At 36.5% G+C, this 15,160-nt stretch overlaps 1 protein-coding gene across 1 annotated transcript in view; it reads right to left on the bottom strand.

Moving 5' to 3' along the window:
• The window catches only part of LOC119420841 (rho GTPase-activating protein 26), a 111,625-nt gene that overhangs the window by 42,785 nt on the left and 53,680 nt on the right, over nucleotides 1-15,160 (bottom strand). The window contains exons 8-17 of the mRNA XM_037688266.1: nucleotides 13,879-14,008; nucleotides 12,506-12,606; nucleotides 11,384-11,478; nucleotides 9,618-9,696; nucleotides 7,641-7,677; nucleotides 5,820-5,885; nucleotides 4,463-4,537; nucleotides 4,284-4,368; nucleotides 464-522; nucleotides 188-300 (exon numbers count right to left, since the gene is read on the bottom strand). Coding sequence (XP_037544194.1) covers nucleotides 188-300; nucleotides 464-522; nucleotides 4,284-4,368; nucleotides 4,463-4,537; nucleotides 5,820-5,885; nucleotides 7,641-7,677; nucleotides 9,618-9,696; nucleotides 11,384-11,478; nucleotides 12,506-12,606; nucleotides 13,879-14,008 — 840 coding nt within the window. The remainder of the gene's footprint in view (nucleotides 1-187; nucleotides 301-463; nucleotides 523-4,283; nucleotides 4,369-4,462; nucleotides 4,538-5,819; nucleotides 5,886-7,640; nucleotides 7,678-9,617; nucleotides 9,697-11,383; nucleotides 11,479-12,505; nucleotides 12,607-13,878; nucleotides 14,009-15,160) is intronic.

Below are 15,160 nucleotides of genomic sequence, written 5' to 3'. Positions count from 1 at the left end.
TATATATATATATATATATATATATATATATATATATATATATATATATATATATATATATATATATATATATATACATACATATGTTGTATATATGTATACACACATACATACACATCTAAGCATACATATACATATGTACATGTATATACATACATACACATTTGTACATAAGTGTCCAGGATACCACAGATTTACAAGGCTCTATTTTTATTGTACAGGGAGGAGTTGAACAGTCTGATGGCTTGAGGGGCAAAGGACTTCCTGAATCTTTCCATGGAGCAGGGCAGGGCCAGTAGTCTACCAGTCAAGAACGTTTTTTAATCAAATGCTATCATGTTTTTAATCAAACACTATCATTCTGTTTTTTTTCTTTCCGAAATTGAAAGTCAATTTGTGATACCATTTTTTTTAAACATCAACAGTGAACATTTGATAGGCAAATGAGAAGGAAAATACTCACTGGCAGCTTTGATGAAACTCCTGTGGTACTGGTATGTCATGAGAGGCGCCGGCAGCATTCTGGAAATACAGGACCTGTTAGCTCAGGCATTGAGCTTCAGATTGGCTGTATTATGAAAATCAAACACTGAAAATAGTTGTGAGAGTGCTCAATAAAACTTTCAGCAACTTCTCATGAGACTTCTGTTGCTGCTAGATGAGTGTAATGCTGCCTGCTGGGTCTTGGTGAAGCCTGACCTGAGCGAATGAGTACCGTGTAGAAGTGGACAGCAGGGGTTGCTGGGAAGTATCTGAATCTGTGTGTACCTGAGAGTTTGTGTGGAGCTCAGAATAGATTTATTCAGGTACAGTAGACTGATGGCAGAATAAAGACGACAACTATCTTTTACATTTTGTCCCTGCTTCCTACCTGTTCATGCCACAGTTATTATTAGTGTTCTTAAATAAGTTATTTAATAGTTTAGTTTGGATCTTTTAAGGTTACGAGTAATAAATATATTTTTTATTGTAAATATCTCTTTGAACAACCTCAGTTTAGTGAAACAGTTTAAATCTGACTGGATATAATGAGCTAACAGCTGGACTCAAGCGAGTCGAGACCAAAGTGGACTGATGTCATCTTAAAGCAACTCTAATCGGTAAGATTACATGGCAGTTCATGCAAACGCCATTTTATAAGCGTTTACACAAAACCACAGCACTTGTGTGTCTTCATTGCAGATTTCTGTGCATGTGTAGTATGCTGAAGTAGTGAAGTGTGAATTAGCCTGAGCCAGACAAAACGCTGAGAAGAAATTAAAAAGGACATCAGATTTGCTTTGCAAAGAGTTTGTGGTAAAATAAGTAAGGGGATGCGTTGCTGGTTACACATTAGTGCTGGGACAATGCAGACAGTTACCAAGTGGTCAAATATATCTAGAGATTTACATCTGCCTGACCAACTGCTCAGGATTTCTTACACAAGATACACCTCTGAAATAATACAACACTAAAAGCTCGTCATTTTTGCTTATAGGGTGTGTATTTTGAGGCGTCAAAGGAATTGCCTGTTTGAATTGTGACAACTTTGATCATTGCAAGGGTGTGTGGTAATTCTCACAAACTGTAAATGTGTCTCGATAAAAATAATGGACTTATTATTACTGAATAAGTAGAACAGTGTGGAGTTTTTACTGAGAAAGCTCTTTCTGGTGATTTCACTCGACGCGCTCTGGTACGAGCTCGATGATGAGCATTGTTAATTGTGTGTCAGGCTTAGTTGCCGAGTTAACACTTAAAATAAACAGAAATATTAAAAATAAACACATGAAACTACACCTGTAGTAACATTCAGACTACACGTGATACTGCGGTTTTTATGAGTCATTGATGTCTGAGGCAAGTAGCCGTTTGTCTGCTTGTTTTTGTTAAAGAAATCTATAAAACAGGGCTATTCAACTAAACTGCTCAGGGGTCACAGTTTCTGAAAGCCAGCCGCTCAGGGGCCGGACATCCAGCAATTAAAGTCAATATGTAAATAAACCAAGTATTACAACGATCTGTTACCTTTTAAATTGGTTTGTTTTGTTGCATTGAATCATAAAGAGACCGAGATGGGGTAGGGGCAGGGCAGCTGACTTGGGACCTGAAAGTCTTAGGTTCAATCCCCAGTCATTCCCACGTGTCGTGGAGTCTCTGAGCAAGACACCTAATCCCTAATTGCTCCCCGGGTACCTACATAGCTGCCCACTGCTCCACCTGGGTGTGATGGGTTAAATGCAGAGAACCAATTTTGCCATTGTATGGAAACATACAATGATGACAACACATAGCACGTTAAATGCAATAAACAGAACCCAAACCCAAACGCCCCCCGCCCCCCCCCCCAAAAAAAAAAAAAAAAAAAGAAAAAAAATTAATTCATTGGTGGGCTGGACTGAAGTCACCCACGGGCCAGAAGTGGCCTGCAGACCACCAGTTGAATAGCCCTGCTATAAAAAATAAAAGCCTGAATTTGTAACAAACTTTTGATTACATCCATGTGCACAGCAAAGTATCAATATTTATTTATTGGCATTGATTTGTTAAATTAGGGTTAATTGCACACTAATAAGAAACCCAGACAACACAGCGTGTGATTGTAGTGTCATGCTGAAATGAGTCTATAACTGTCAATTCTGCATTATTTAAATATTTACATAGAATTCCGTGTTGTTTTGCAAGTGAAAATTGTGGCAGCAGCAGCTAGCTGTAGCACTTCTGGTGTGCCTGGGGCACAATAACAACATTTCTTACAGAATAACTGAATAATGCAAAACTTACAGCAATTAAAATGGTCATATTCTTATGAATCTTTATGACTGTTTAGAGACTTGGAGTTGTTTTCTCCAAACTGAGGCTTTTCAGTGAGCTACAACTGGTAAGATGTTAATTACTTATATTCTTTCAACATAATCCTACTGCAAACAATCTGAAATATCCCTTTAACAGTGACCAGAAGGTAAAACGTACATTCTTTGTGGGGCAACTGTGGCTGAGTAGTTAGAGCAGTCGCCCTCCAATGGGAAAGTTGGGGGTTCGACTCCACCAGCAGTCACATGCTGAAGTGTCCCTGGGCAAGACACTGAACCCCTCAATGTGTCTGATGTGTGTCCCATCAGTGTATGAATGTGATAAATCACTGATTAATCTTTGTATAGATCTAGAAGAGTGATGTATAAATGGGTAAATGAGGGCACAGATTGTGTTGTAAAGCTCTTGGAGTATCTTGAAAGGTGTTACATAAGTACAGTCCATTTACCGTATATTAATAAGACTTGGAAAATGATTGGTCAGGACCTGGCGACACGTGAACATGTGAGTCGTGGCAGACAGGAAGTCACTGAACAAACTGAGCTCCATCATTGATGGTCCTTCCCATCTATCGTGCTACAGAGACAGCAGAGCTTTTTCTCCACTTGTCTCACTGAGCTCCACTGTCATTAAAGGAGGGGGTCATTCATATCATTTCATCGCCCTCTTTAACAGCTCATCTCTGGGTAGATTAATGTTTTTTTTCTAATAACTACTGCAAATATGTAAATGTTTGTGCATTCTGCCTTTTAGAAGCACCTTTTGATATAAACCTTGACTGTATTTACATTTCTTATAACAGTAGCTTTACTGTTATTCTACATTTCCTTATTTCTTATTTATATGTACAGTCTGTTTATGCTTATCCTGCTTGTACCATTTTCTTATGCTTTACTTATTCATGCAAACTATCCTTGACTTCTGCTTTTTGCAGTTATTTTATGTTTGCTTATACCACAAAAAATAGTTCCTCTCAGGAGATGAATAAAGTCTCCCTGTATCTATCCATCTCCTAAAAGGAGGCAACAGTAAGCATACAAATTAAAACAGCTGGCAAAGAGTACCCTCCCCAGATGAATAAAGGTTAACAAAATAAACAAATGTAAAGGAAAAGCTGGATTGTGTGGATTTGCAGCATGATATGTGAAGACACCACGCATGTAACTGTGCAGCTTTCAACTTGACCGATAGCAAATCTTCTGTTTCTCTAAACTGAATGCACTGTACACGACTGTTAAAATATAAGTACTTTGCAAAACCTGACTTCAGAAAACTATATAAACAAATGCATAAATAAACTTGTACATGGAATTACACACACTGCATAGTTTGAATGAAAAATGAATTGGGCACTTTTATTTACAGATAAAATATGAGCTGGAATAATTCAGAGATATAAAAAAATAATAATCAGTATACTGACTGGAAATATAAAATTAAAAAGATATATATTTGTGCATGTGCAATAAAAAAAGTGTTTTGACGCAAACCTGAGATAGTGCTTGATAGTACTTGTTATGGTCTTAATCTCCCACTCCGGGTTATCCAGTTCCACGTCAGCACATGTTTTAGGATCTGACCAAGAGAAAAATACAGAGAAGGATTAAAAACATACAGCAGGGAGGCTCTCCAGTCGTTTAATTTGACTACATTTACTGTGTGAATTTACCCATAGCCAGGCTCAGCAGTTTTTGTACTTTGGAGCTAACGCCGACGATTCTATACAAGCCCTGCTCATCGATTCCTGAGGGAGGAAAGAGGAAATCATGAACCTCATGTATGATACATTTTTATATAAATCCAAAGCATCATCACAACTCTTTAAACTCTGAATTTGTTGCATTGAAATAAAACAAAATCACTGAGTTTTTCAAGTTCAAGTTCAAATTCATTAACTTTATTGCCATTTCTAACACATGTGGTACATGAGGTGGAACGAAATTATGTACACAGGGTCACAGTTACTCCCAAAAAATAGCAAATATATAAAGTATAAAAAGAAACAGTAATTAAGGATCTAAGATATACACTAATACTAAAACACTGAACGGTACGCTAAAAGATCTACACTAAACACACAGTATAATGTAAAGCAATACGAAAACATGAGTCTATGGTGAGCAGATGGGTATGAATGAATACAGCAGCATGAGATCAGCAGCAGCATGAGATCAGCAGCATGGATAATCAGCATGAGATAATCAGCAGCATGAGATGAGCAGCATGCATAATCAGCAGCATGAGATCAGCAGCACATGTCAAAGTTTAAGTTTAAGTGTTTGTCAATTATACATTTATCTTTTAGACATAAACAGCATCCTGACTTATTTTATTTTAGTTGCAGCAGACTGTAGCAGTCACTGCAAAGTCATTGTTTTAAATATTCGGCTATTTTAGCGCCTACGTTGTACAAATGAAATAAAACTTTAATTGAACATTCTACTTTAGGTTCAACTTCAAAGAGAAATGTCCGACAGTTCAGTGTGTCTTTCATTACAGACTTAAAGTCGATGTATTTCTGGGGAAATGGCACAGACTTGGCAGCAAAGGATGCTCTTAGAGCAGCAGATGAAACAAGGGGCTGACTTTGTGAGCATGTGGACCTTTATCGTGACATTTTAGAAGAGTACCTGCAGAAAGGGATGTCCAGATACATCAACGGAAACATAAGGATTCAGGTTTAATTTATTTTTTAGTTGTTTTTTTTTCTCCTCTGTCTTTCCCAAATCAACCATTTTTCCAGATCTCAGCCAGCACATTAAGTATGCACAACAATGTTCCTACAATAAATCAAGTACTTTTTCCTCATAACATATTTAAATCTTAACCAGTTGTTTACATAAATTACAATTAAATAAATACCCAACATTTGTTGAGTAAAATAAAATAAAAACAATCGGTAACCTTTCATTTTTAGTCCACTGCTGCCCACAATGCATCTGTGTAGTTTGTGTTGGACACTTAGAAACAAATCTTAGTGAAAAATGCAAACAGACAAAACAGAAGAAGTTAGGTTGTTACCATACCTCGAGTTTCCACAGCATAAATCAGCTTTTTCATAACGTTGAACCCGATCACATCCAGCTGGGCCACTGATGAGAAAGAAAATAAGCTGAATGAGTCTGAGGCGACCAGGAACAAAAAGAAAAAACTTGACTACCCTGTCCTTTAATCAAAAATTGTACATTTATTTGTTTAATAAATGCATGTTTGATGTGGTTTTGTTCTACCAAGCTTTTTATGATTACATCCAATGTTTTTAGATTTGTCTTTTAAGGTTCTGCCAAGATTTTGCTTCAAGAGTCTGATTGCTACGTAAAGTTTTCTCCTCAATATCCCAGAAGTGGTAAGATCTCAAATCTGCAGGGGCAAATACATATCTCTGAACAATGTTTTATGCTCTTCGAAACGCTCTTATGCAAGCTCATAGAGTTCTCACACTGTCGTTCATTTAGATTATTCAGGTATTTAGTCATTACGTTCATATCAAGAGAGTAGTATCTGAACAGTTCCTCTAGAGCTCCAGTTAGGTATGGTGTCCCTGTCACTAGAAAACAAGGCTGGACTCATCAGTAGGCCTGTTGTGAAAAAACAATAAATCAATTAATCGCATGATAAATTAAAATTATCAACCTCATTTTCATTTATCGGCTTTATCGTTTCTTCGTGTCTCTCTCTTTCTACTGAAGACACTGGATGACAAAAGGCTCAACTCTGGTGCTCTTCACTGACCCCTCCCTTTCTCCTTTCTCTTTAAAATCCGTTTTAATCATCCAAAATCAAGTTTTTGGATCGTTAAAAGCAGCTAAGCTGAGAAGCTAAGCTACGAGCTAAGCTAATAGGCTGACCTTGGAAAAAAAAACTTTGTCTTGTCGAAACTCCAAAATTCACGGTTGAAACGCGTACCTTTGTGTAAAAAGTTGTTTTTCTCTGAAAAAAGAAGCTGAACTTGTTTACTGATTTTTTTTTTCATTAAAAACTTTGTGTGAAAAATGCTAAAGAGCTCAAACCACACCGAGCGACCGCCATTTTGAGAACCAAAAAAAGGAAAGAGAGACAACCCATGTCACGTCAAGGGGCGTCCCTCCCATTTTTCTTAAGGAAACACGCTGTTCGCTCCCTCACTATCCATCCTTCAGTTCAAACAGTCTTATACTGCAATCCGGTGGTCAAACAAGATACTATACACAAAAATTTACCAACATTTCTTCTTAAATTTGACAATAATTACTAATTATTGTCAAATTTCAAACAATATTATCGTTTATTGCAATAATTTCTGAGGCAATTAATCGCACAGCAAAATTTGTTATCGTGACAGGCCTACTTATCAGATAACAGAACTCCTTTTATATTGCTCTATAGTCCAATTATCTATCTATAGCAAATTAGATATTTTTTACCAATTACCCTATCTAACTTCAGTCTACATAAATGTTTAGTCCCAATATCTTAAATTATCTTTGCAATGTATGAAAATGCTCCAAAATTTACTATTAAACATTATCTTAAGTTCCTCTATTGAGTCCTCTTCGATTTCAACTAAAACGTAAATGATTTCCTATCATGATCACTATTTTGTTTTCCCAATCACCTGTTTCTCAGCTGCTATCATTTGAATTTTACTAACGTGTTATAGATCTCAACTAAGCCCTTTTTTTTTTGCATGACATGGAAAAATAATTTGCTCTTTCAAAATACATATTTACATTCTTTTAATAAACAACTAGAACCAGGAAGTTTTCACTGCATCAGTCAGGGTTAAATAAGCTGTTGTTGAAACTAAATTAATTACCGCAGCTCTTTTTATATAAAAAAAAAAAAAAACCCTATGATGATTCACTTACTGCCTTCAGCTTGGTTGTCTTTGTTGAGATTGTACACCTGCCAAACAAAAAAAAAAAAAAACAGCACATTAGCTTCAGCAACTAGAAAATAATTGTAGTCAATAAAGAAGATTGTGCATTAGTTTTATTGCTCAATAGCAAGGTCGTTTAATGTGAACCACATCATCATGTAAGAAACATCTTAGCCAAATTTCCTAAAAAAGGTTACATTTAACCAAGTTCATGATTTTTAATCAAATCTTTATGGTTTCTTGAAAGTCTGAAAAGTTAAAAGAGATGTTGATGTGTGATTTTCCTAGAAAAGTGGGGCAAAAGTTCAGGATCCAGTGCCAAGTGGTTCTGATTACCATCAGGCTCATGTTTTGTAATAGCAGTAAGATGATGATGCTTCAGACAAACGGCAACAAACTAAAATCCTCACAATATTTTCTGAGTTATATATGTGCTCCACTAGTGGGGCATGATCAGGGCCACGCTAACATAAATAAAAAAATAAAAGGTTGCTGGATTAAATAAAAATGCTCTGGTAAGCATGCTGAGGCTTTTCTTGTTTATCCATGTGCTAAAAAGAAACCAACAACAATAAAACGGTATAAAGTCACCAATGTTCCACAGAAGTTTTACTTTGTAGAAGGCTTTAAAAATAAGAAATAGGTTCATGATAATAATTTAAGTTTTTGATAGAAAACAATTATTTTAACATTTTTTGTTATACATTTGTCCTTTAATCCAGTGGTTCTCAAACTGGGGTCCCCAGATCGCTGGGTGTCCGCGAACTGGTGCTTGGGGGCTCCCAAAGCAAAACATTATTTTTGTTTTTATAAGCACGTAAATGTTTAACAACTCATTAAAATACACCATAAACGCAAGAAATTACTTCTACTTTATGCAAAATTTTCTGGGGGAGGACCCCTAGATCTACCCCGCCCCCATTTGTGTTCCAGCATCAATTAGTTTACAAATCATTAAGTCCTGTTACTTGGTCTGACTACAGCTGTAATGATTCTGTTCAGTTTTATGTAAAGAGTTTTCTGTAATAATTCAAAGAAGTGGTAATACATTTATGTTCATTATGTGAATAGGTAAAGTTTTAAAGTAGTTTTTGATGCTGTTGATTTTTTTCTAAACTGTAATCTTTGGAAGTTGAAATTAAACATTTTTTTTAATTAAGTGTGTCTTGAATGAAAAATACCCCATGTTTAAAAGTATAAAAATTGTATTAACACTATTAAAGAACAGCTCTTAAGTATTTATGTTACACAAATATTCCCATTGCATTAAAGAGACAAATTGAAGACAATTATTTAATAAACATGAGGGTTATGAGGGGGTTCCCTGAAACTTTTTCTCCCCTGTAAGGTCCATGAACACAAAAAGTTAGAGAACCCCTGCTTTAATCTAATTGTGTGGGAATTAGCATAATTTTAGTGTAACTTGTGTTGACAGTGAACTGACAATGAAAATGCAAAGATGTCTTTATTTTATTTTATTTTCCAATAAACTTTATTTATACAGGCAGTCTTACTGAGTCACGAGGACTCATTTCAAGAGAGACCTCAAAAAGTAGGTAACGGCTGAGAAGAAAAACTTTTCCCATTTTCAAACAGCTCCACTAAGCTGCGTGTTCGAGCTCGTAGGTTTTCCGCATATTAGTAGAGAAACGTCGAGACATGAACAGTCTAAAAACACTTGCTTTAGGGTTAAAGTTTAGAAGGCTGCTCAAACCAAACGTTGGGCTGACTGAGTGAAATCAACAACATGAATTATTACGAATTGCTTTTTTTTTTTTTCTGTAATTAAACGACAAGTCGTGTAGTGAAGCAGAGATATGAAAACGAACGCTGCAAAAAGCTTTTATTAAAATGTGAAGCGTGCTCTTGTTTTGCTTAGAGGACATGCTGTCTCGCTCTCTCCTCGTCTGTCTGTCACTGCTTGTCTTTGTCACGTAAGCGCAAACCGGTAACCATGGTAACCTACCGGCTCTCTACCGTCCATCGCCTCCATCCACAACCTGCGGTCGTCCTCTGACAGAGCCTGCATGGTGATCACGCCGGGCCTTCACACATAAAGAAAGCGCATTAGCTTAACAAATTTGATGGTAAGTTTATTTTCTGAGGAACTAACCTGTAATGCATAAATGCATCACCGACTAACAAAATGCTTCATTAAAAAGTTGTTTAGATGGATAACTGCATGTAAGTCATTGTTTTTAGGAGCAAAGCTCGTTTAGTTGTGCATGCCAGGAAAAGGACTCCCACGTTCAATCAGATGATCAAGCCCACAGATCAGAAAAGGATCAGCACAGGATGATGGGTGTTGACTGAAAATTCATCAACTAACAAGAATTCATTTGACTAAGCAGCTTAGACGAATCATCCAGACAGGGGCGTCACTCGCTGTGCGTGTACTCACACCTTAGTCACTCACACAGCCTCATTAGCCCAGCTCGGTCCTCGACAAGTTTCCGATCGATCCCATACAGTCAGTCACTCTGCCAGCAGCAGCACATTCATCTTCTGCTCATCGCCATGCGCTCCTCAAATTGTGACACACTACTCAATACACAATATCCCTCACTCGGACCATTCGCATCCAATTACAAATGTATAAACACGTGTACTGCAGAAAAAAAGTTTGTCTCTCCCTCGAGTTAGTGGTAGTTTAAGAGAAGGAACTGATCTGTTCTGATCCAAAAGAAATAATCACAGGTTTATCCACAAAGAGGTGCAGACGAGTTCTTGGTGAACTAGAGCAAAAACAGTTTAAGTGACACGTTTAATTGGAGTTTAAGGATTTTTACAGAACATTGCAGTAACAAGATACAGTCACAAAAATAAAGTGAGGCTAAATATGTCAGTAAATGCAAGAATGTTTTTTTTTTTTTACTTTATATTTAGAAAAATCTGTTCTGATCATAGGAATTATTTAAAAAAATAAAAGGTCAAACAGCTGCTCCTGCCAATCAAATGTTTACAGTTATCAATATGACTGAAATGCCAAAATATTAAAACATCAACTTGTGTTAGTCTGAGCTGCAGGGGTGACCATGCATAACGTTATAAAAAAAAAAAAAGCTTTTTCAAACAAAAAGTTGTGTTCACTACATGCCAAAGAAATATCGTCATAAACTTCATCTTGTAGTTTTTTAGTGCAATCTCAAGCCCCAGTTTTGAAAAACTAAAAAGCCTAAAATAAAACCAAAATACAGCTCTATAAACCTCTCCTCATATCACAAGCAAAGCAGAACCTTTACAAAAACATTTAAATAGAATGCATTTATTCCAGTCAGTACATACATGTGTAAAAATAATAATTACTCATTTCTAGATCACTTGTCAGCTCCTTTCACAACTAAAGAAAACAAATAAACCAGTGCTGCAGTCAAACAAATATTAGAGATACTAAAAGGAGATAACAAAGGTGAAGTGAGGTAAAAAGATAGAAATTGTGGAGGAGTTGGAGGTGAAAGTGGAGAGAATTTAAAGGGAGGAGGGCGCATCACAGCGGATTCTGAGGAGATAACAGCCATATTTGTATCAACTGAACAGCACCCTCGTGTGGCCTTAATCTGCAATTACACCCTTAAAAAATAATTTTCTACGAGTCACTGGAGTGACAGGGATAGTTTATTTAATAAGAAATTATAGGAACTGAAGGCACATAAAATAATTATAAGGGAAGACTTGGTTTAAATGAGACAGAAAAATATTACTAAACACACATTCACACACACACACACCAACCTGTCCACAGCCTCGACATCAAAACAGAACCTCTTTTCTATCGACTCCGTCTTCCTTCTAGTGCATGATTTGAGGATAAAGCTCTCCTCTTCTCCCTGACAAACAAACAAACAAAAAACATTGTAGTTTCGGAATATTACTTGTACAAATATGCTTAAAAATGCTATAAAATCAGAAAAACTTTACGCTGCTAACCATATATTAGAACATGTTTATACTAATCAACATGAATGCCGTTTCATTTCAGTATGTACTTGTACATAGCTGAAATGACAATAAAACCTGTCTGACTCTGACAAACATGTAAAACACCACTGAGGGCATTAAAATAGAAATACAGCGTTAACCAACTGCAGTTTTAAACCAGGATCAGCCTCTTTGGGCTGCTATTCTTATTCTCAGTCATTTAGCAAATATTTAAGCAAGTTCCTGGATGTTTGTAAGATTTAAAGATGTTATATGGGACTTGAAACATCATTTGGTTTAAATGAAAAATAATCAGTTTTTGTAATTCATTCTATTATAATAAAGATACAAGGCTTTCTGTGGTGTTCTAGTTTTACCTCAGTAACTCAAAATGCAAAATAACAGTCAGTATTGAGCTGAACTTCTATAATTGTTAAAATATTAATGTTGCAGTGCTCCTTCAATACGTAACTTATTAAACTCTAATCTACTGATAAGGGTCCAACTCCGAGTAAGAACGCTGGCGCTCGCCCCTCATTTCAGTATTTCCAGTCAAAACCGTGCTCTGGTGTGAAGTCATACTTTGTAAACACTCGTTGTACCAAAAGACTGAGTTACAACTTGATATTTCTTCTAAAAGACTACGTTTGGGAATGGTTTACTGCTATTATTTTACAAACATTTTATTTTTTTGTGTAAGAAAACGCACAGGAACAGAGTGTGTGACTGTGTCCAACAGAAAAAAAGCGCAGAATGTGTTAATGGGCGAACGTTCAAATCACACACATTAAAGCTCCGGTCCAACGAAACTAGGACGTGTGTGCATGAGGCTGTCTAAGATTTCAGTGCAGTTTTTGTTTTTCCTCTCAGATAGACATGCATCACATCCTGGATGCTTTGTGAACTTGTGATGTCTATTTTGACATGAATGCTTACCATCTTGCCTCCGGATTTGGGATCAAACAAAACCATGGTGACTTTCTTGGGCTCCCGATGATACGTGCAGTAGTACTTGACCCAGGTAGATACAAACGAGCCTAATGAAATAATAATAATAATAATAATAAAAACAATTAAGAGAGAAAAGACTGGAACAAAAGGACAGGTTCTACCACTTTGTTTACTATGTTTCTTTTGGCCATTGTAAATATTACCGTATTTTTCGCCATATAAGTCGCACCTTTTTGCATAAATTTGCCAGTTCTGCGAATTATACAGTGAAGCAACTAATATAATTTTTTTCCCCGTATTTATAACCCAATTTTTGTCTGCGATCTGACAATTTCATTCATTCTGACATGGAAAATATTGAACACTACCATTTTCAGCCACTAGAGGGCCTTCGAGCAATATGGCAAGCGTCTCATTAATAGTCAAAAGTGGCTATTAATGAGACACTTGGCCTGCCATACAAGCCACCTCCATCTCGCTCCGGAACTCCTGGAGCAAACGTCAAATCAGCTGCATTTCACTGCCCAGGCGAAATGCAGCTGATTTGACCGTTAAAGAGCATTTATTAAGGAAAAGTTCAACTAAGACACACCTTGCTATAATGTCGAGCAAACAAACAATTGTTTTTAAGTGTTAATCTTGTTAAACTCTTATTAAAGTCCTCTCGTGCACGCTTTCACGGCCGCCATTTGGCAGTCAATTGATTTTTTGGCACAACACCAGCGGCGCATGTTTCTGGGTGGTCAGTGGTGACGCATAATAGATGTGCTTATACAGCGAAGCAACTTTTTTATGTGTTTTTTTTCCACTTAATTAGACATTTTTGGACTGATGTGACATGTACGGCGGCAAGTACGGTATACTTCTTTCCACTTTTGGTACTTTATTTTGTACTTTTATTGCATGCTTTAGTATTTCTTGTTTTTGTAGCGAGTTGAAATGGTTCCTCTCATCCTGAACATTTTGTTGCATTGTTGACCTTGTGTTAACCTGCATATGACAAATAAACAATAAACTAGAGACGGAAGAATGGTTAAAAAAACAAAGTGATGTCAAACGGTTGAAAACAAAACGGAGACAAATTCAGACCGAGACAACATCAACAACAAAGGCATGAGTCAGGCCTCCTTTAGCAGTAGATACGTTACCGTGGTAACCACAGGAGAACAGGGCTGCTGTCACGTCTCCAACGGGTCAGACTTGACTTTGTCAACTATTGGTTCATTATGGTGTTTGTTCTGCTGCTCTGGTGCAGAGTGTGTGTGTGTGTGTGTGTGTGTGTGAGTCAAACACCAACATCCAGGACTCTCACACACACTCACGTTAGTTTAGGTTGTAAGGAACGAGTTGGGACTCACGCTTCTCCAGTATGAACAGGTAGCCCTCCATGGTGTGCTGGCTCACAGTCTTGTGCTCGAGTGGATTCTCCTTCATCTTCCTCATCAGAAGCTCCACTTCAGACCGCGTGCTCTCAAAGCGATTCCTGGTCTGTGAAGCCAAGATGGCACGAGAGCAGAACTCCCATGAAATGATTTTATCTTGAACTTGCAGAATCAACTCAACTATTCAATTATTACTACTACGAATTATTTTTCTACAGAGATAAAAGAAAAAAAAAAGTTTTTTAATTGTAGCAGTTATTCATTCAGGTTAATGAACTGAAGCATCTCTTTTAAAAGGCCATGTTATCGACAAGAAGACACATTTTCACCTGATTAAAAAAAGAACTGTGCATAAGTCTTAAACCACCCTCAATATTTTGCTCCGAAAAGGGTAAAATTCTTGAAAGTTGGAAAGTTTTTTAAAGTTTTGTCATGTTTTCACACCAGATTTCTCTCTTTATTCACCTGATGAATACCAGCCTGACACTAAAATATGGAATTTGCTTTTAAATTGTGTTGGTAGACTGTAATATGATGTGTAGCTTATCCCTATAAAGGCCAGTAACTGCAGAAATGGCGAAGATTCAAAAAAGTGGTGGACTAAAAAAAAATGCAGGAATGCAAGGTTGACACAAAAGAACTGAGTGAAAATGTGTAAAAATCAAACACTTTGCCATCAAAGAAAAGCATATTTATAAAGTACTGGCCTCTTCAGAGGCTGTAGCCCAACATTAGGATTTGGAGAGGTGTAGGTTCATCTCGTCAAAAAATAAAGGAAAAGGCAGCAAATATCTGATGAGGAGCTACGTTGTCATTGAAGAAGTCTGGCGAACGTTTTGTAAAGACTACCAAAAAAAACAACAACAACGACAACAACAAAAAAACGTGCTTTAGAGTGCAGAAGAATGAATGAGGTCAAGCCAAATCCAGCTTAATTTAATTTGTTCAAACTTTGTTTTTGCCTTAAAAGTATTGTTTCTAACAATGTTTGCCCGTGATTTAAAGAACTCTGAGTAAATAATAATTGAAGTGAAGTGGCTCAAGTCTTTTGCACAATGCTTGACTTTTATCTTATGTTTTAATTAAATTCAATCAAAACCAAATTAAAATCAAAGTACTAAAGATTACGGTTTGTAGGTGATTTAACTTATCAACAAGCTTGCTCCTTTCTACTAAACGCTGCATTTCTTCACCTGCAAGTTTATATACAGTATATATATATATATATATATATATATATATATATATATATATATAT

The sequence above is a fragment of the Nematolebias whitei genome, chromosome 14, assembly GCF_014905685.2.
Source record: "Nematolebias whitei isolate Nwh7 chromosome 14, NemWhi1, whole genome shotgun sequence".
Taxonomy (NCBI): domain Eukaryota; kingdom Metazoa; phylum Chordata; class Actinopteri; order Cyprinodontiformes; family Rivulidae; genus Nematolebias; species Nematolebias whitei.
Note: the sequence above shows the minus strand (reverse complement) of the source record. Positions and strands in the feature narration are given on the sequence as shown.